The sequence below is a fragment of the Tuber melanosporum genome (assembly GCF_000151645.1).
Source record: "Tuber melanosporum whole genome shotgun sequence assembly, scaffold_7, strain Mel28".
Lineage (NCBI taxonomy): Eukaryota > Fungi > Ascomycota > Pezizomycetes > Pezizales > Tuberaceae > Tuber > Tuber melanosporum.
Genome location: NW_003299117.1, coordinates 849,937 through 871,314, shown reverse-complemented (window position 1 = coordinate 871,314; position 21,378 = coordinate 849,937). Strand labels below are relative to the sequence as shown.

The window sequence follows — 21,378 nt, the reverse complement described above, 5'->3', positions numbered from 1 at the left end:
GCTGTTTCAAACGGGTTGATTTCTGAAAACATCTGCTCCCGAGCGAGAGAGCTTGACGATGACCGTTTTTCTTCCCCACTTTCAAAAGTCTGTACCCCCTGACTCTTCATAGCCATCATGACCTTGGACTACCATCCGGCTCGCATAATTTGTTCTGCCGAAATTCACCAGCACTCTACTGGTACTCGAGTACCCGTATCGAAAAGATTACCTGATTTTAGGACCATTCCGGTGGTACCAGTATGCGGAAACATTCGACTCTGGCGCCATTGATCGTAGCCATGCTACTCGTACTCTAATACACCTAGGTAACTTGCCGATACTTTCACGCAGCTTCGGGGAGGGTCAGCATGTTCGAATGATTAGTATCGAGCTATCGTACGTATTGTATCGCCGATTTTCTGGAAATACCAAATTGCCCCCGTCTCTTCCCCGTTCTTTTACATAACCTTAGTGGGCTGTCCGTGACATTCTTTACTTTGTCAATTTGGCCCAATGCACGGAAACAACATTACAGATTAGGGAGACGGTTGATCGCAGTTGGCTAGGAAGGAAAAGATTGACCATGCGCACCCCTCATGAGGGACCCGTTCGATGGTGGTATTCACCATCTGTAATAAGGGCCAGACCGCTGATGGGTTTCTCAATTCGGATAGCTCGTTCATCTTTCGAATACTTCCGTTTAGAACGCCGTACTTACTTACAAGTATATCATGGCAAAGAATACCGGTACTGGTAGATTGTCAACAGGACTGTGGATATATATATATATATATATATTGGGTGGTGGAGTGGTGCTGTGCTTTGGCCGCATCATCCTAGATATTCACTTCATCTCGAGCCAGTTGCAGGTGACAGGACAAGGAAGGTGTCTACATTTCTTGGATCCATTACAGTAATTACCCCTCCACAGAAGGGCAAAAAAAAAAGTCTCTAAAATCACCAAATAAAAATTCCATCCATCTTTCCATCCATCCTTTCCATTCCATCCTTTCTATTGTACTATGCTAGTATCATACTCCTGAACCTTCATACCATTTTTTTCCGCCGCCGCTGACCGACGTTGCCTTTTCACCAACAACAACAACGCTCCACCGGGCCTTCGGCTTCCCTAAAAACGCTCCCAAATTCCCAAATCCTTCCCCTTCATCCCACACCCCACGTCCCACTCACCACACCAACCCTTTCACAAGGGCGACAAGCAATCGACTAGCGATCAAACCTAGCGAAAGCCTCTCTCTTCATAACCACCCACCCAACTACAACCAGCTCTCTCTACCTTTGAACTCTCCTACCTCACAAATCAAAATGACAATGAATCCTCATCAGAAGCAGAAGGTGGACATCAGCGTGAGTGGTTTTTCTCTTTCGAACTACCCCACCTCCCCGCATTGGATTATCTCGTGGAAGGGGAGGGAGGAAGGGGGAGATAATCCCAACCCGCTACCTTCTCTCCCCGCTTTGAGCTATACCACGTTACCTTGTCAGAAGCATGACCAAAAACTGACGATAAGAGAGGGAAACCTGGAGGGGAGGTTGTTCTTCGCCAATGGGTTATCGCTCGAGACCCTCCCGGCGAACGAATGACCACACCTTCCTAAAGTCCCGCATTTTTCACGATTCGCAGTCCTTGAATGAAGAGGAGCAGAGGCTCTTTAGACTATACGGGAAACTTCCGTCCAAGAAAGATATTCTCAAGAATAAACTTAAAGTATTCCTTCCCCCCCCCCCCGCCGTCCCACTTCACTCCGCCAATCTAACGGCGAGATGGGGAAACAAAAAAGGAACGCAAGTACTTCGACTCGGGCGACTACGCCCTCTCAAAGGCCGGTAAAGCCTCGGATGTCGGCGTGACAAACATTGGCTCTCAGCACCCACTTCCCGAGAACATCCCTCACCACACCGCCGCGGGCACGCCCACGGGCGCTAGCGGGAACTCGGGATCTCCCGTTAAAGAAAGTCCCCTCCTGCATGCTAAGAGCCCGATGGGTTCGCAGCCCCCTACTGAAGGGGAGGACGTCGGTGACGCTGAGGAAGCTTCGGCGGTAGCTTCTGAGAAGACCGTTGGAGGGAGTGCTGCACCTGCGGTGCCCATTCCTTCCCATTAAGCACTCTTTTCTTTAGAACTCGTGGGGCTTTTCACCTTCTTCACCTTCTTCTTCGTCTTTCCTTTTTCTTTCAGCCTTATGAATAGGTGGGGGAAGGAAGCTAGGGGACGCAATTGGTATGGGAGATTATTATCATTGGGAAATGGGAAATACGGTTGTTGTTTTTTCGTCTTATCTTGTCTGTCTGTGTGTCCATCTGTCTGCTACTATTCCTATTTACTTGCTCTTGCTGTTTGTTGGTTTACTGGTGGTGCTCTTGAAATCCTTTGTTTTTTTTTTCCTTTATTTCTTCTTTTTTTGTTTTCCTCACTTCACCCCACTTCATACACACTTCGAACTATATCTTCCCTCCCCTAGCAATTTCCAATCATCACTTGGATCAATAGCCGATATAGTCCCACGGCATTTCTCGGGTTAGGTTAAGTTAAGCTGAGCTAGTCTATCATAGTCTGTCTTATTATTGTCGCGGTTTGGAAAGGGGAAAGGGAAAAAAAGAGAAGACTCCCATCATTCTCATTCTTTTCCCTTACTTTCCCCCCGTGTTGTGTTTTTGTTGTGTTTGCATATCATACAGCACAGTGCAATACGGGACAGTGTGTTATTAATGCTATCAATGTACCGTAGGGAGTATGATACCTCCAGTATGATGTGCCTCTTACAGCAGGAAGGTTCGAAGCTCTCGGTATAGGGAATCACAACTGCTACCATTTTCCGTTCCATACTTCCCACAAAAAAAAATGCGAAAGCAGTTTGTGGCATCTGGTTTTCCTTTTTTTCCCCCTCTTTCCCTTTTTCACTTCATTTGCTGCTGGTGATAGTATGCCTACCTCAAAATCCAATTCGGTTACCCGATATGCCATTCTCTGTACAGCACTGTGCCGCACTTTATTGACAGAAGAGCACAATAATAGCACCGAGAAATCCGAACCTCCTTCCTCTCTCCCAACTAACCTACTCGAGTACTCGGGTACTGTACTATCATGAACAGAAATAGTACAGCACAACGCTGTACCTGCAGCGTTATGACACAATAATATATATCATAGGCCACGTTTTTCTCCCTTTTCCCCTCCTCCCCTCCTTCCTTTCTCTCTCACTTGTGCAGTACCGATGCCACCCCACAAACCTCCCAAAACCAGTTCTTTTTCTTTGAAAATCAATAAATAAATAGGATACTGGGCCATCGTGGTACGGTAGCTACGAGTACTAGGGTTAGTTAGGATCCCTACATGATAGCCTACGAGTGCTGTACTCGTACAAGTACGGTACTCGTAGAGCACCGGTACTTGAGTATTTCGTCATTTGTGAACGCTTGCTCAGGGCCTATGGTGTGTGAGTCGGTCAAGTGATGTTTCTGCCCGTCGATCGATCGATCGTTGCCTAACGAGGACGTTTGATTTCTCCGTTCTACCGTTTTCTAACTCTACTCGAGCATAGTGCCATATTATGTATGATACGCACTTTGGGGGGTTGGTTGCGGTTTGAGTCAAATTTGTAATTCATTTGCTGTGATACCGTGGGCTGCCGTATGATTGTGTGGCAATCCTGTCAGTTGTGAGTCATCCGAGATCACTCGTTATGATCTTAGATGATGCTCGGGACAGCCCCAAAGCAGGATCTTGAAGCCGTAAACAGACTCTTAGAGCCAGGTTTGGCTCAGTGACCAGACATTCCATATCCCCTGGGGAGACATATTTTCACCAAGTAGAAGAACCTTGCAAACCCCACAAAGGGCAGCTTTTCACACACCAAGCCAACAAGACACTAACTCTAATACTAGGTAAATCTTTTTCACAAAGCTAACATAATCTAAAAAAAAAAGAAAGCATATTTTTCACCAAGTTAGGCACCTCTGCAAAACCCATAAAACTTGAATCCACCAAGCCTGGGCATATTCTTATTAAGCTAGATACCAAAACTCAAGACAAGCCATATTGTACTTGTATTTTTATATAATATTATAAACCTATTGTTTTTTTACACCAAGCCTGGGCATCTTATTGTTATGCTACAGTCTTTACCTTAGTCGCGGCAAAACTGGGGTGTTGGCAAACAGGGACCAATGACCAATAATTTTCTGCAACCCTAACCTTGACGGGTTCTTTTTTAACCACCAAATACCCCTGTTCGCCACCACCCCAGTTTTGCTGAGACAATGGTCAAGACAGTAGATATCAAAAACCAAGCCGAGCTGTATTGTATTTTTATATTTTTACACAAAGCTGCTATAATATTATTTATTAAAGAATATTTCACCAAGTTAGGTACTTCCATAAAACTCATAAAACTTGAATACACCAAGCCTGGGCATATTATTGTCACACTAGATACCAAAACTCAAGACAAGCTATATTGTATTTTTACATAATATTATAAACCTATTGTTTTTTTTACACCAAGCCTAGGTATTTCTTTTGTTAAGATAGATATAATACCTCCACAAAACTAAAGTAAAGTCATATTGTATTTTTATACAAAGCTGCCATAATATTATAAAGAATATTCTTCACCAAGTGATACATCTCCAGAAAACCCATACACTAAGCATAGGTATTTTCTATATCAAGCTAGATACTCTCGCAAAATTCCACAAATGTTGTTGCAGAATAGACACTACTGGGCCATTGAGACAGATTCTGATTAGAGCATTTTGTCTGATAGAAGGAGCTATAGAGTGGTCTCAACCCACCCATCGCAAGCTGACAGTGGGAAACAGATCCTCTTGAGACAGGCCAGTAGTGAATAGAAGAACTTAGATCCCCCAGGCCGAGACCACAACAAAAACTAGTAGGGAATCTTTTTTAAGTCGCAATAGTATCTTTCGGCAAGCCAGCTACATTCCTGTGAATTCCACAATTAATGTTACGTCATTAGGTAGGATACATGAAGTTCGTCTCCACTGAGCTAGCCTAGTGTCTAAATAAACTTCTGCGGTTGAACAGGGTGGTGGAGGAGGGGGAGTCTACCAGCCTGAGGTGATTTTTGCTCAAGACCTAGGTCAGTGATAGAGGGTCCTGTAGATGTAACCCAGATATTAACATAGTTTTAAGTGGCGCCAATCCCAAGTCCATAAGTCGAATGACAAATATATAAGCTAGTAGTCCCCTTCTTATCAGCTCCCCCTCCTAAGTTCCCACTATACTAGAAATGCCTTCAGATATCTACAACAAGTTGCTCGGTCTGGATTGGGTCGACAAACCAAAAATAGTACAGGCCAGGCCCACAGCAATAGCGAATGCTTACGTTAAAAAAAGTTAGACCTAGTAGGCTACCTTACTATATTCCCTATATATTCAAATTCTAATAAATTGATAGTAGTTATCGTATGGATATGCGAGAAAAGGATGTCGATTCAGAACTGGGCATAGAGGAATTCAATCCAAAAGACATTGGTACATTTCTTTCCTGGGAGGCAAGAGAAGTAATGGAGAAGAAGGAGCACCCCCTTTCCAGGTCCACCATCCTTACATACTATAAGAGGCTTCAGTTGTTAGTATTTAAAATTTAATTAGAGAAGCCAGAGTATCTCACTAAGCAAGAGAAGGAATATACAAATAAATTAGTCCAGGGTGTTAGTCTTTACATACAAATCTACAATAGGAGAAAGGTACTGACTACAACTTTAGTTCATCACGGTACTGGAGGTAGAGGAAGATATTATAGCACTCCCATCTGGGGAAAAAGAAATCTCTACCTTTTCAGACTTGCATGCACTATTGCAGTATAGGTTGTGCTTGGTTGCTGGGGGTTTTTTGCATAAAAGATATTGAATTCAAACTGCTCTGCTAATGCAGTTAATGTCATATACCTCCTCCAGGCCCAGTGCATTGATTGAGTCATCTGTATATGCTAACACTAATGAATGCATTACCTATAAGGTAAGCTACTATTCAAAGTGCTAGGAACCTGACAACTGAAAGTATATAGGACATGTGATTGCTTGTAGTTAAGAATACTACAGATGATTCTGGAGATTCCCTAGTCCTTGTTATTAGAACTTCACTACGAAAAGGAGGCAGAAATACCAGAGAACTATGAGTATTATCTGGGAATACACGAGTGGGCACCGAAGGTGTAACCGGTATGGGTACTCGGTTATTGGTTTTGTTTTATATTTTGTTTTAAGTATCGCTTTGATACTTTGTTTGTTTTAAGTATCACTTTGATACTTGGTTTATTTTAAGTATCGTTTGATACTTAGTTTTGTTTTATGTTTTGTTTTAAGTATCACTTTGATACTTGGTTTGTTTTAAGTATCCTTGGATACTTAGTTGTGTTTTATGTATTATTTTAAGTATCGTTTTGATACTTGGTATGTTTTACCAAAGAGTATCACTTGATACCTTGGATTAGTTTCATTCATGCTAGATATGAACAAGATTTGTGTATTTAAAGACCGCCTGATTCTACGATAGAAAAGGCAGACTTTGACAGACAGTATTTCAATACACTTAGTTGAATGGTTACTTCTTTGTTCCTCAGTACACCCTCAAAGCCTTCTTTAGTTTTCAGCTCTCACCTCCTCTCTGGAAGAGCAGGCCACCTGCCAACTATTGTACCACTTACCGATAATATGATTAGCACCTTGTAAACACATTACATTTTTTTAACCCCAGCAAGTAGTTAAAAACCTGTTTCCAGATTTAGGCCTAATTAACCTATCGATATCTACCTCAGAACACTAGCGGAGAGAAGCAGCAGAATCACAGCACATTCAGCTTTATCTTAAACCCAACATAGAGTCATTAACAACCAGGAGTGGGAAGCAAATCCCACGGCAAGACCTTACAGCAAAGAAACAATCTCTGCGCTCTGCTAAGGAGCCTGGAGAACCTGCAAAGATGGAAGACACATAACCCCCAGGGGAATTCACTTCTACTCCAGCGAAGAAGCCTTCCTTTAAAACTCCAATCGATCCCAAATCTAGTAGCAAATCGGATATGGCTAGTACTGTAGGAGTGCCTTCAGGAGCAGGAAAATCTTAGGCCTGGCCTGAAGAAGAGGAAGTACCTGGAGTATGGGAACCTCCTAAATTCAAACTCCACCTTCTAGCGAAGTTTACAGGAGAAAGAAAAGACCTCAAACCCGAAGCATTTAATCAATGGGCAACTAAACTTACACACTACCTTCTCCTACAAGGAAAAGATGTGGAAGATCCTACAACTGGACTATACATTGGGTCATTCTGCAAAGGAAAGGCAACTAACGCATACTACCAATGCTATAAGGAGTACGGCAGAAATGTAAGATTAAGAGGATCTACTATTCTCGATTACATGAAAGGCTAATTCCAATCCTCTATTACAAATGACCTCCTATACAATAAATTCAACCAGCTCCACCAAGTCAATAGAACGTATGTCAAAAGAATCACAGACATAGCTACAGATCTGATGATGTATAAGAACTGAATGAAGAAAGGAAGTATCTCCTGCTACATCCTTCAGCGACAATTCTATGATGCCATGCACACTACCCTTCGGTGAGAGGTAGAACCACTCGAGGAAGTTGATGATAGTATAGCAGAAATAATCGCAAGAGCAGAACAGAAGGACGCCATTCTTCATGAAATTAAGGCATACAAGACACCAACACTGTCTAGTAGTAATAGGCAACCATGACACAAGCCATCCAACAACTCTGAAGAAGATACCCTACTGGTTTTCCAAAAGAAATCAAAATCCTCCAAAGAATTCAGATGACAGAAAGGAGAATGCTTTAAATGCAGAAAAACAGGATACATGGCAAAGAACTGCCCTACGAAAAAAGGAAAGGAAAAGGGATTAATCAAGAGGCATCGGCCTACAATATTGAGAGTGATAGTGATGATGCCCAATCTAGCGAATATGAGGAGATCTATATCGGATATATCGATATGGAATGCAACAGTGTCCAACCTCCAACTATATTTAAAGTACACACAGCCCTAGAAGGTACTATTCTGATCAATGGCAAGAAAGCCCGAGTCTTATTCGACACTGGTGCAATTGGAAGAGACATAATCAGCAATGCCTTTGTCTCTGTCCATGGACTCCCAACTCGAGACCTTAACCAGCCCATACAAGTCAATATAGCAGTAAAGGAATCATTATCCACAAGCCATAAAACTTGTAGTACAACTATCCGACTTATTTCCGCCATCCTACCCCCCCAAGAGATGCTAGTTAGAAACCTAGCCAAATATGATGCTCTGATAGGGATGCCAGTCCTGAATTATCACGAAGCTATAATCAGATATGGGAAATCAGCCATCGATTTCCCGGATCAGAAGGTCTGAGTCTCATGCAAACCAACAAGCGGAGAGTACCGAGCCGCAGTCTGTGAAGCAACTACCTAATACCTATCAGATGAGTACTCTGATGTTTTCCCTGATCAGATTTCTGAAGAACTACCGCCTATGAGGGAAGTAAACCACTACTTCTATCTTAGAGACCCTTCTAATCTTAAGAACCAACCTACCTACTCCATCCCTGATGCATATAAAAACCCACTATGTGACTGGATAAACCAACAACAAAGAAGAGGAGTCATCTACCGAGTGGAAGCACCAGGTACCGCACCTATGTTTGTCTAACCCAAAGCAGACAGCAAAAGAATTTGCCCCCTGGTTGACCTGAAACTGCAGAATGAAAATACAGTTATGGACAGTTCCACTATCCCAAACTAAACCCAAATCCTGAATGCAGTTGGACAGGCTAGATTCTAAAGCAAGATTGACCTAAGCGATACCTATTGCCAAACAAAGTTAGTGTTAGGAATAGCAGAATCCGATACCTAGAAACCACCCTAAGTAGGGTAACTCCACTTGGAATCAGAATCTCTGGTCTCCAACACCCCCCTCCGGCTTCCTTACGGGGCCCGCGCGTCATCACATATATCAATCTCAGTAGCACCCTGTGACTACATTACCACAGAATTGAAGGTGTTAGAGTAACACTGTATACGTCGTCACCGTCTGTCCAACCGGATCCTGTTCGCAGGATATATGAGAGGGGACCTTCGGCTAGGCCTGGAAAGTAGAACGGAGTAATTCCGTCAACTACTCAGCGAGTTACTAGGCTTCAAAGGTATGAGACCTTTGGCATAGGCCATAGGTAACGGGACGATTTCGCATAATGAGATGGTATCAAATAGTAAAGGATCTCTACTAGAGACTGATACAATTGCATACACCAGAAGAGTCTAGAACTCCAAAAGACACTACCAAAGAAGCCAACGAACTTCACGGAGTGTTGCAACTGGGTTTCAGAACACATTGTAGTCATGGGGTGATTCTCAAATACTACAATGGTTACTGAAACCTACTACCTAAAGAGCAACCAAAGGTTGCCGACTGAGGGATTAATTACCAGTCTAGTGGAGTGGCTTCCTGCGAGTGAATAGGAAGTCATCCAAAGAAAATCTATCGGTTGGGTATGGAGTTACAAAGGGGTGGAATCAAACAACCTACGATGGTTGTAATGACGACTATCTTTGCAGATATAGCCGTGCATAAGACTGATCATTTTATCAACGGTGAAGACAATTGGAGTCAACTCAGTTCGACTTAAGAACTAGGCTATAAGTCTAAAGACTCTGCTAATCGGGATATTACTATTGGGGACAGTATGTTTCCTAAGAAGAAATATCATAATTACCAAAGAGGGTATGATGGTTTTCAGGGTCCACAGGTGTTCGCACCTTGGAAGAAAACTCGATGTTGCGAATTACTATTAAAGAAGTACATAGTTGTATGATAAACAGATGTAGTCCGCGAACACTCAGACATGGAATATAAATATCGAAGTGCCTCCCAAGCTTTAGACATCATCAAGCAACAGAGAAGAGACCTTAACAATATAATATTGTTTTACGATTCTACCCTACTTTACCTACTTTACTTCACTCCTAGTAGTCATAAATGAAACGAGCCCAGTCCGAGCCTTCCTAGACAATCTCTGTTTACAAAAACGAATCTCAATTGGCCTAGACAATCTTCAAGTCTATCAAGCTATCTCTGCCTAACAGTATATTATTAGATCTCTTTGTTACCAAGGCTCTTTAATCAGTTACCACTTGCATGGGTTCGATTCACACTTTCAGTAAAGTCATTGATACTACGGTCAGCTTAGATACCCTTGAAGAACTATTTCGAAACAATTCAATTTTCGAACCACCGACTAAGGTTCACTTGCCATCTATCGGTCAAGTGTTTTCTAGTCAGTTTAAGCTTTCAGAAGTATCATTTCTGTTACGAGAAGCTCATTTGTGGTATACCGACCCCAACCTAGTTCCTACGGAGGAACAATTTCAAAGAATATACGAAACCTAGTACTGACCAGAATTCAGTTGGAAACCCTTCCTTGACTGGGATACCAGTGAGGAAAGTTCTCTTAGCAGCAGATTTTCTGCTACTATACCTCTAGCATGGAGACTCGGAACTCATCCGAACTCCCATTAAAATCTATCTCCTCCTACCGCACGACGCGGCCAGGACACCAAGTGTCCCGCCGCATATTCTACTTAAATGGAAACCTCCCAGAATGCAGGCTTCATAGCCCGCTTATGAGAAAAAGATGCTCGCAAACGAGCAAGAGAGACGGCTCAACCTCCTAAGCAGATCCTTCCAGGAGAACCAATGAATACCTCAGGAGATAATTACTCTACAAGTTTCAGTCATTCTTTCTCTCTTCCTCCCACTCTTCGGAAACCTATTGGAGGACAAGAGGGCAGGGCTCACAGTGTCCCTCCATCCTCAAGAACCCCTTCTTCTGCTTCACGATCTACCACACCACGTCCAAATACCCATGCAGCAGACCTCGCAAGACTTACCGTTAGGGTAGGAATTGTCATAGGTCAAATCCAACAAGACATATCAACCAGTCTTGATACTGCCAATATTGCCTTTAACAGGCTATCAGAAGATTCTCAAGCCAATGCACGAGGACTGATAGCCATCCAGCAATGATTGTTGGAAGGACAAGATATACATAACAATGACATTGCTATTATGTTACGTCAGTGTACAATGGTAGAAGCGAATGTCCAAGAGATTGAAGAGAGGATCAACAGGGAGATTGCCGCCAAATTGGCCGCACAAGATGCACGACAAGAGCATCACGAAGGGGTAACCACCCAACTGCAGCGAGAAGCTCTAGAACGAGACCTCATCCTAGAACGTGCTTTCCAAGAGTTCAGAGCACAACAGACCCAGCAAAATACCGCAATGCGAACCATGATATCCAATTTGGCTGCAAGGCAAGATAGGGACTCAGAACGGTATAGTGACTTTACCCGTACCATCCAAAAGGATCAAACCCACATATCCGATACTCTAGCACTAGTTCTTAACAAGCTTAAGGCACTGGATAGTGGACAACCAGGTGGTCAGCATGCTATGTTGAAATCAGTCCCAGAAGAATGGGAAGAGACTGCAGAACGGGGGGAACCTGAGGAAATCCCTCCTCAAGACAAAGGGAAACAGAGAGAAGGAGAACCTCTAACCTTTTTAATACCGGGCAGTAACCCAGACTGTGGAAGTGATGATGTAGATGACGATGGAAACGGAGGAAAACGTGGAGGAGGACCATCCAGATTCAAATGGGGATTAATCCCTGAACAGTGTAGAACAGCTGATGTACTTACAGAAGCATTGGCTCAAACAGTTAAATGACTGGCAGACCCGCCCCCATTTTTCGAAGCAAAGACCAGTCAATGCATTTACCATTGGTTAACCCAATGTGTAGACTACTTCGAATGAAACTCAAGAATCTGGGATGATGATCGAGAACGCATCATTTACGCCTTGGGAAGGACAAAAGGAGATCAGGTCAGTCCAATAGCTGTATGGTATCGACGTGCAATGGATGGTCTCCGAGGAGAAGAACAAGACCCGGAACTATCTTCCTCGACTCGCTTTGAGCACGAATTCACTAGTCGGTACACCCCTCTCGAAGAAGGACGAAAGGCCATACAGGATATGGAATCTGTAGAGTACAGAAATCATATTCAGACCTTCATGGGAAAAATGCATAATCTGAATCTCCACGCACGATTAACGGGACCAGCCTGGCGAATGGTATGTGATAGGAAGTTGCCCTCCACGATTAGGTGGCGACTCTCCTTAAACAAGTACGATACCGATGCCAAATGGGAAAAGGCAGTCTGGGAAGCAGGAAGGGATGAGGAGGAACAACAGGAACAGGACCACCTGGACCGGGACAAATCAAAACCAGTAAGGCCGTCTTCAGACAAGAAACCTGCGGACAAAATTCAACCAAAGGAAAAAAGGGAGAAACCCTTCATAAAGGGAGGTGGTCCTTCCAAGAAAAAGAAACAGGGACCGGAACCCAATAAACCGGTAAAGAAATCTACTGAAACTACGAAGTTAACACACACAAACCTCAAAGCTGCCCATGAAGGAATCCCTAAGTTAACTATGGATGAAAGAAAATGGGATGGCAATTGTACTCGTTGTAGTAAGAAAAACCATGACTACAAAACCTGCTGGGGACAAATTCAGGTATCTAGAACAAGGGCAGATGACCGCCCATTCAAGACACTAAGGCCTAGAAGGGTGGCAACAGTTAACCGCTCCAGAAAGATTTCTGCCGCCCAAGTTCCAAGAGGTAATAAACTCTGGGAACTAGGTGATGACGAAGAGATGACTTAAGTCATTTCATTGGTACCGACAACTACGGTGTTCGGGTAGTCTAGAAGAGACATACTCTCTAGGAATCGAAATCAACGGCAAATTAAGGGGACGTCGAAGCAAAGAAAACGACCTTGCGATCATGACCTGAGTGGGAGTACACGCGTCCTTCTTGCCTCAAAGACAAGGGGATTAATAAAGAGCAATGTACACATTGGCGGCGCCTCTATGCTTCCCAAGGGAGTGATATAAGCTCGGCCTAATGAGCTAACGTATGACTGTTAGAGTAGTCAGGCACGTGATCTGGATACTGAAAGGTCTCCGATAAGGACCAAAGCCTGGACAGGAAACAGACAGCACCAAGGGTACTGGAGGGAGCGACAGTAGGGCTAAGATGAAGGATCTAGAGGATAAGCGAAGTACATCTTCGATCTATATGAGAAATAGGTACAAGAGCTCTAGACCTTACCATTAGTTACTGCTTCTTAGGTGCCATGCTGGTACCAAACAGAACTCGATAAAGTGAGGACACTGTCTACGGTTAAGCGAGGGTGGAGAATAAGCCCGGGAAGGTTATCAAAGAGACAGCCAACCAGCTCTACACACCTGGCTTTTGTTTCTATGATATCTGGACGATGGCAGAGACCCCCTAGATTGGTTCTACAAGAAGTATAAAGTGGAAGGTATGGGAACCCCTCGGCAGGGGGTAAAGACCGCTAGTAGTGGGCTGCCCAATATACCAAGTGGAAACAAGTTTGTCTGAGGAGACCTAAATGGTCAAAACTGCGCGGGTGCGGTAACAATCATCCCAGTTGTTATCAATCCTCAGACATGTTGAAACGGCAAAACAATGATTCAATGCCTTACCCAAAAAAACCCGCCTTTAGTGTACCAAAGCCTACAAGATATGATTGTCCTGAGGGACATACTTACATTCATGTTATAAACCCGAATCGTCAGCGCTACAAAATACCAGTACTATTAGATTCAGGATCCAATCTGTTCCTAATCAACAAAGAACTCGTAAAAGAATTAAAGATCCCATTCACAGAGAGACCGAATCTGGTCAACATTCAGGGCTTTGATGGAGTATCAACTCCATGGGGATGAAAGTTCTACACACCCTATTTGGCTTGAAATAGGATGAAACAAACACATGTCTGAAGTTGAGTGCGAAATCGCAGCAGCGGGCGATTACTGAATGATAATCCCTTTTAGGTGGTGGCATTCAGAGCACCCCCTATCCAACATTGGAGAACCTACAGAGTGGGAATTTTGAGACTCTAAATGCAAGAACTGCGTGGAAGAAGAGGATGAAGGAATTGCGGATATATTCGAATACGATGAAACCGTCGCTTGGGATGAGAACGTGATCCAAATAGGAAAAATCAGAGTTGTAGAAGATCCTAATAATATCAACTTCGATTCCGTTCCAAAACACTACTTGAAATTCAAGAAATTATTTCTCCCACAAACGGCAACAAAGTTAGCCCCTAGGAGAACCTTTAATCATGAAATTAAATTAATCAAGGGAGCGAAACCCTCTTGGGGACCGATTTATCCTCTGTCTGATAAACAACTTAAATTGTTACGGGAATACTTCAATGACATGTTACGACAAGGAAAGATCGCGAAGAGTCAATCGCCTTTTGGTGCCCTAATTCTCTTTACACCAAAGCCAGATGGAAGACTACGACTAGTGGTAGACTACCAAAACCTGAACAAGATAACCATCTTGAACAAATACCCACTACCATTAATATCGGAATTACATGATCGTGTGGCAGGGGCTAGCATCTTTTCCAAAATTGATTTAAAAGACGGCTACAATCTCATCTGAATCAAAGAAGGGGATGAATGGAAAATGGCTTTCCGATCGCACTATGGATATTACGAGTATAAAGTCATGCCTTTCGGATTAGCTAACGCTCTAGCCACATTTCAGGACATGATGAATGAAGTCCTGTGGGAATATCTAGATCAGGAGGTCGTATGTTATTTGGACGACATTCTCATTTATTCCAAAAATAAGAAGGAACATATCAATATTGTCATAAAAGTGTTCCAACGATTAACAGATTTCCAACTCGCGATATCAATAAAGAAATCTTTCTTCCACGTTAGAAAGGTGGAATTCTTAGGCTACATGATAGCCATTGATGGGGTATCCATGAGTACCCAAAAGGTGGATTCAGTATTAAACTGGAAATCACCTACATCGGTTAAAGAAGTCCAAATATTTCAAGGATTTGCTAATTTCTACAGACGTTTTATAGAAAACTTCTTTAAAATTTGTGCTTCTATTACGGAAACATTGAAATGTGATCCAAAGAAGTTCTAGTGGGGCCCGGAACAGGAAAGGGCCTTCCAGGAGCTTAAAAGAAGATTTACTTCGGCCCCAATTTTGAACCATTTCTTCCCAGAGAGAGAAACAGTGGTGGAAACAGATGCGAGCTACTTTGCCTTGGGCTGTATCCTATTCCAGTTTGTAGAAAAAAGACTACATCCTGTAGATTTTCATTCCTGCAAGCTGAATTCCGCAGAGTAAAATTATGAGATTCACGACAAAGAGCTATTGGCGATATTGGAAGCTTTCAAAGAATGGTGCCAATACTTGGTTGGAACTGAGAAACCTATAACTGTGTACACCAATCACCAAAACCTTCAATATTTCCTCACCTCGAAGGTCTGGAGTGGACGCCAAATCCGTTGGGCGCAGAAGTTAGTGGATTATAACTTCAGAATTGTTTACGGCCCAGGAATGAGAGGGGGAAAACCTGATGCACTCAGTTGACAGCCAGAGTACCGTTGTGAGGAGGGAGCTGCACATCGCGAACAGGCAATATTGAAACCCGAACACTTCCAAATCAGTTCAGCAATAAGAACTGCAAAAGGGGAAATTCAAATATGCTTAATAGCAGGCAGCAAAACAAATGATACAAGCATAGGTGATATACAGGAAACTCCTAACTGGAATGACTCAGACTCAGTGATTCGAGTAAAACGGTTAGACACCAGGGCAAGATTGCCTACTAAAGGCTCAAGAATGGCAGCAGGCCATGATCTCTACGCAATACAGGAAAGCACAGTCTCAGCATGAGGACAGTTAGTTGTTAGAACTGGTATTGCAATTGGTATACCAACTGGAACGTACGGAAGGATTGCTCCTAGAAGCGGACTCGCAGTCAAAAGCAGTATCTCCACCAGTGCTGGCATAATCGACGCAGATTATACCAGTGAGCTCAAGGTACTGCTATTCAACCATCGAGATGCAGACTGTCACATCAAAGCTAGCGAGCGAATTGCACAACTAGTGATAGAAAAAATTAATACTATAGAGATGATGGAAATAGACAACCTAGAGAATACCGAAAGAGGTACATCAAGATTTGACAGCACAGACATCACAACAAGGGCTATTACTATCCGAGAATTAGAACCGGTAGTCACCCAACTACATCCGTTAACAAACCAAAATACACATTGATATGATGCAGCCGATGTACTCGAACGTACACTCGTGACTAGCGCTATACTGGCCCGCAAGGAACTAAAAAAATTCAACCCAAAATTTCTAAACCAAGTCCTAAAAGCCCTCCCAGGGGATAGAGAATGGCTTAAAAGAAGAAATGAGTTAGAAAGCTTACGAGACCATGGCAAACCTTTCCTGAAAGACTGGACCCTATCCGACGAGTTGCTTTACTACAAGCAAAGACTATTCGTACCAAAAAATCAGGATCTTTATACGACTATAGCTGAAGGATGTCACGACGCTAAAATAGCAGGACACTTCGGACAAGAAAAAACCCTTGAGATAATTATGAGGGATTTTTATTGGAAAGGCCTGGCAGATTGGGTAAACAATTATGTACGGTCGTGTGATGATTGTCAACACAACAAAGCCCCACGACACGCAAAGTATGGTCTACTACAACTGCTGTCAATACCCTATGCAGCATGGGCATCAATTTCAGTTGACTTTATTACACAGTTACCCCAAAGTCAAGGATGCACCCAAATCATAGTAGTTGTTGACCGATTCACAAAGATGGCTCACTTCGTCGGATTGGAAGGAACAACCACTGCAAAAGATGTGGCAACAGCCTTTACAAAGGAAATATGGAAGCTACATGGCTTACCAACAGAAATTGTCTCAGACATGGATTCAAAGTTTGCAGGAGAATTCTGGAAATCCTTATGCAAAACACTTAATATAGAAAGGAGGCTGTCTACAGCATACCATCCTCAAACGGATGGACAAACTGAGCGAATCAACCAAGTGCTGGAAGGTTACCTGCGAGGTTTTGTCAACTATGATCAGGATGACTGGTACCAACTGTTACCTTTAGCCGAACATGCTTACAACAACTCAGTAACCAGTGTACACAGGATGACACTCTTCTACGCAAACAATGGATTCCATCCACAAACTGAATGGATGAAGGAATGTGAGGCGCAAAATCCAGGAGCCACACTATATGCAAACTGGATAAAAACGATTCATGAGTAAGCAAGAGAGTCGGTCGAACAGACACGAGAAGTTATGGCCAAATTCTACGATAGGAAGGCCAAGGAGCAACCTGACTTTAAAATTGGCGATAAAGTAATGTTAAACGCAAAAAACATTGATACACACCGAAAGTCAAAGAAACTTAGTCCTAAATTATATGGACCATTCGTGATCTTGGAGAAACGAGGAAACCGCGCCTGCAAACTCAATATCTGGGATCGATGGAACATACACCCAGTATTCCACGTATCTCTATTAGAACCCTACAGAGAATCAGTGCGTACGAACCGACAACAACCTCCCTGAGAGCCGGAAGATATTGAGGGCGACTTACAATGGGAAATAGAGAAAATTGTAAGAAGCGAGTTATACTCTTACAGAAAGAGAGTACGCGGTCGCTACCAAGAGCTACGCAAACTATGGTACTTTATTAAATGACAAGGATGTTCTGAAGATGAGAACACCAGGGAACCTGCCACTGGTATAGATAATGCGAGGAAAATGGTGAATGAATTTCACTGTAATAATCCGGAAATGCCAGGGCGGGCAGAGGAAGGACGAGAAGAGAAAGGTTTTCCTACCGTGGCCAAGCAAATGTGGAAGGTTTTTTACCCTACTCTCATCGGGTCCGAAAGGAAGTTAATGATTAAATTATGTTTAGGTTTATTTTTTTTATTTTTATGTACCAAAAGGCATTTGGGGCGAAGCCTTAAGAGGAGGGAGATAATGTTAGGAATACCAGAATCCGATACCTAGAAACCATCCTAAGTAGGGTAACCCCACTTGGAATCGGAATCTCTGGTCTCCAACACCCCCCTCCGGCTCCCTTACGGGGCCCACGCGTCATCACATAGATCAATCTCAGTTGCGTACTGTGACTACATTACCACAGATTTGACGGTGTTAGAGTAATACTGTATATGGCGCCGCCGTCCGTCCGACCGGATCCTGTTCGCAGGATATATGAGAGGAGACCTTCGGCTAGGCCTGGAAAGTAGAACGGAGTAATTCCGTCAACTACTCAGAGAGTTACTAGGCTTCAAATGTATGAGACCTTTGGCATGGGCCATAAGTGACGGGACAGTTTCGCATAATGAGATGGTATCAAATAGTAAAGGATCTCTACTAGAGACCGATAAAATTGCATACACCAAAAGAGTCTAGAACTCCAAAAGACACTACCAAAGAAGCCAACGAACTTCACGGAGTGTTGTAACTGGGTTTCGGAATACGTTGTAGTCATGGGGTGATTCTCAAATACTACAATGGTTACTGAAACCTACTACCCAAAGAGCAACCAAAGGTTGCCGACTGAGGGATTAATTACCAGTCTAGTGGAGTGGCTTCCTGCGAGTGAATAGGAAGTCATCCAAAGAAAATCTATTAGTTGGGTATGGAGTTACAAAGGGTTGGAATCAAATGACCTACAATGGTTGTAATGACGACTATCTTTGCAGATATAGCCGTGCATAAGACTAATCATTTTATCAACGGTGAAGACAATTGGAGCCAACTTAGTTCGACGTAAGAACTAGGCTATAAGTCTAAAGACTCTGCTAATCGGGATATTACTATTGGGGACAGTATGTTTCGTAAGAAGAAATATCGTAATTACCAAAGAGGGTGTGATGGTTTTCAGGGTCCACAGGTGTTCGTACCTTGGAAGAAAACTCGAGGTTGCGAATTACGATTAAAGAAGTACATAGTTGTATGATAAACAGATGTAGTCCGCGAACACTCAGACGTGGAATATAAATATCGAAGTGCCTCCCAAGCATTAGACATCATCAAGCAACGGAGAAGAGACCTTAACAGTATAATCTTGTTTTACGATTCTACCCTACTTTACCTACTTTACTTCACTCCTAGTAGTCATAAACGAAAGGAGCCCAGTCCGAGCCTTCCTAGACAATCTCTGTCTACAAAAACGAATCTCAATTGGCCTAGACAATCTTCAAGTCTATCAAGTTGTCTCCGCCTAACAGTTAGATCCAGAAAGTGAATGCTATAACAGTTTCAAAACACTCTTGAGAAGTTTCATTATCCAGGAGTTATATTAGAAGGTGATATGAATGTGCCCGCCACCTTCATACGAATTATGAAAAACCTCCTAAGTGAATACCTCCACTATTTTGTATGGGTTTACATTGACGATATCCTCATTTTCTCAAACTCCGAAGCGGAACATGCACATCATTTAGATTTGATTTGTACCAGACTACTGGAATCTAAGTTCTACGCTAGCAGAAACAAGTCAATCCTATTTGCAGACAAACTCGATATCCTGGGACATGTAATAGTTGATGAAGGAATACATGCAGCTCCAGGAAAGATATCCTGTTTAACAGAATGGACCATACCCCGAAATCAAAAAGAACTTATGCGATTCTTAGAACTAGTCAACTATGTCTCCCAGTTTCTACCACACTAAGCCACTGTCACAGCACTACTCACAGACCTCACCAGCAATGCAGAATTTGTCTGGACCCACACTTATAACCAAGCTTTCACCAACATTAAGGAATTCATTAAGAATGCTAATGTTATATGGCCTATCGACTACAGTAAACCAGACCCCATATGACTGATTACTAATGCATCGGATGTTCGAGTTGGAGCATGGATTAGACAAGTAGCTTCTCATGAAATGGCAAGACCAGTGGCATTACACAGCAGGAAGTTTACTAATTCACAGATAAACTATGGAACTACAGACAAGGAAGCCCTTACGGTGATCGATGCTCTTGCCACTTTCAACCACATTCTGATGGGCAATACCTTCACCATTGTTACCAACCACCAACCTCTCACTAATCTTAAGACAGAAAAGGTCTCTGGAAGGAGAAGAACACAATGGATAGGAGAAATCAGAAAATATGATGCAAAAATTATCTATACCCCTGGAAGAACCAACTATTTAGCTAATGCTGTCTCCTACCTATATGAGAACCAAGAGCTCATAGACCCTCCTCTTGTTTATGACCATACAAGACAAAGCGAAGATAGCCTTGACAACACCTTCTATGAAGAAGAACCATCATTGGCTACCACCAGTACTGCCTCTCTCTCCAATCCTTTCTCTTATATCATATACAGAGCTGCTGAAATCGAACAAGGAAAAGATATTGATGCCGAGTGGAAAGATGATTGCACCCTCTACAGCATACCTCTTCATGAGCTTGAACAAAGCAGACTCCACTGGTCCTACTGTTATCTTGATACCTGCCCCTTTCACCAGACTGAAATTAAATTCGGTAACAGATACCAGCGACTGTACTATATATCTGTTGATGATTCCAAAAATACCAGTTTCGATACTGCAGAAGGAGCAGAAGAGGTGATGGATGAAGTTAATGATGAATCGATCCAACCTCCTCTTACCCTTAATCCCAGTCCAAGACGACACCAAGGTCTTGAGGAACTCGAACAAGCAGCAGCCTACATGGATGCAATATCTTACCTACACTCTCCGCAGTCAGCACCACCATCCTCTCTCCCCATAATTGATTCAGGACCACAGTATGGTGGACTCTTCCAAGTATACAACAATGAAACTATTGGTTCCATCATACCTCCCACAATTCCTGAACATTACTGACAGCTTTATGAAACCTTTGAAGAGATGGAAGACCCGATCGAACCGACAAGAGGATCCCTCATTGAGGATAAACGAGATGTTAGATCAACTACAGAAGAATTAACCTCCCCTTTCCGAAGCCAGAGAGATAGCAGGATACCACCACAATCCAATCAATTTCAAAGCTATGAATAGCTCCAGATATGGAGTTCTTGCCCACTACAACATATCCAATAAAATGGTCTATACCAGTACCCGTTATGGTGAACGTTACCTGTACATCCCGAAAGGCCATATGTTCAATGGAATGACTATTAGGGTTTAAGTCATTACTGAAATCCACAATAAAGGACACCATAATACGGACCGCAACCTCCAATATACCTCAATATATATTTACTGGCCTGAAATGCGAAAGGCTTTCTGTGATTTTGTCAAACAATATGAACTATGCCAGGTGAATAAGGAACAAATACAACTTCCTGAAGGGAAAGCGCAGACCTTTCAGCTACCATGCGAAATACTCGAATTCTATGCTATCGATTTCGCAGGA

At 42.9% G+C, this 21,378-nt stretch overlaps 1 protein-coding gene; it reads left to right on the top strand.

Moving 5' to 3' along the window:
* Positions 1–999: 999 nt before the first annotated feature.
* GSTUM_00010420001 (uncharacterized protein) lies at positions 1,000–2,661 on the top strand. XM_002841272.2 has 3 exons: positions 1,000–1,350; positions 1,628–1,711; positions 1,785–2,661. The coding sequence occupies exons 1-3, from the start codon at positions 1,315–1,317 to the stop codon at positions 2,106–2,108; spliced, it is 444 nt and encodes a 147-aa protein (XP_002841318.1). The 5' UTR covers positions 1,000–1,314; the 3' UTR covers positions 2,109–2,661.
* The last annotated feature ends 18,717 nt before the right edge of the window (positions 2,662–21,378 follow it).

Excerpts from the sequence above, each read along its gene's own strand:
- GSTUM_00010420001 (XM_002841272.2), top strand. The coding sequence starts at position 1,315 with ATGAATCCTCATCAGAAGCAGAAGGTGGACATCAGC. Across the intron at positions 1,351-1,627 it reads AGCAGAAGGTGGACATCAGC|TCCTTGAATGAAGAGGAGCA; the intron begins GTGAGTGGTTTT and ends CACGATTCGCAG. Across the intron at positions 1,712-1,784 it reads TTCTCAAGAATAAACTTAAA|GAACGCAAGTACTTCGACTC; the intron begins GTATTCCTTCCC and ends GAAACAAAAAAG.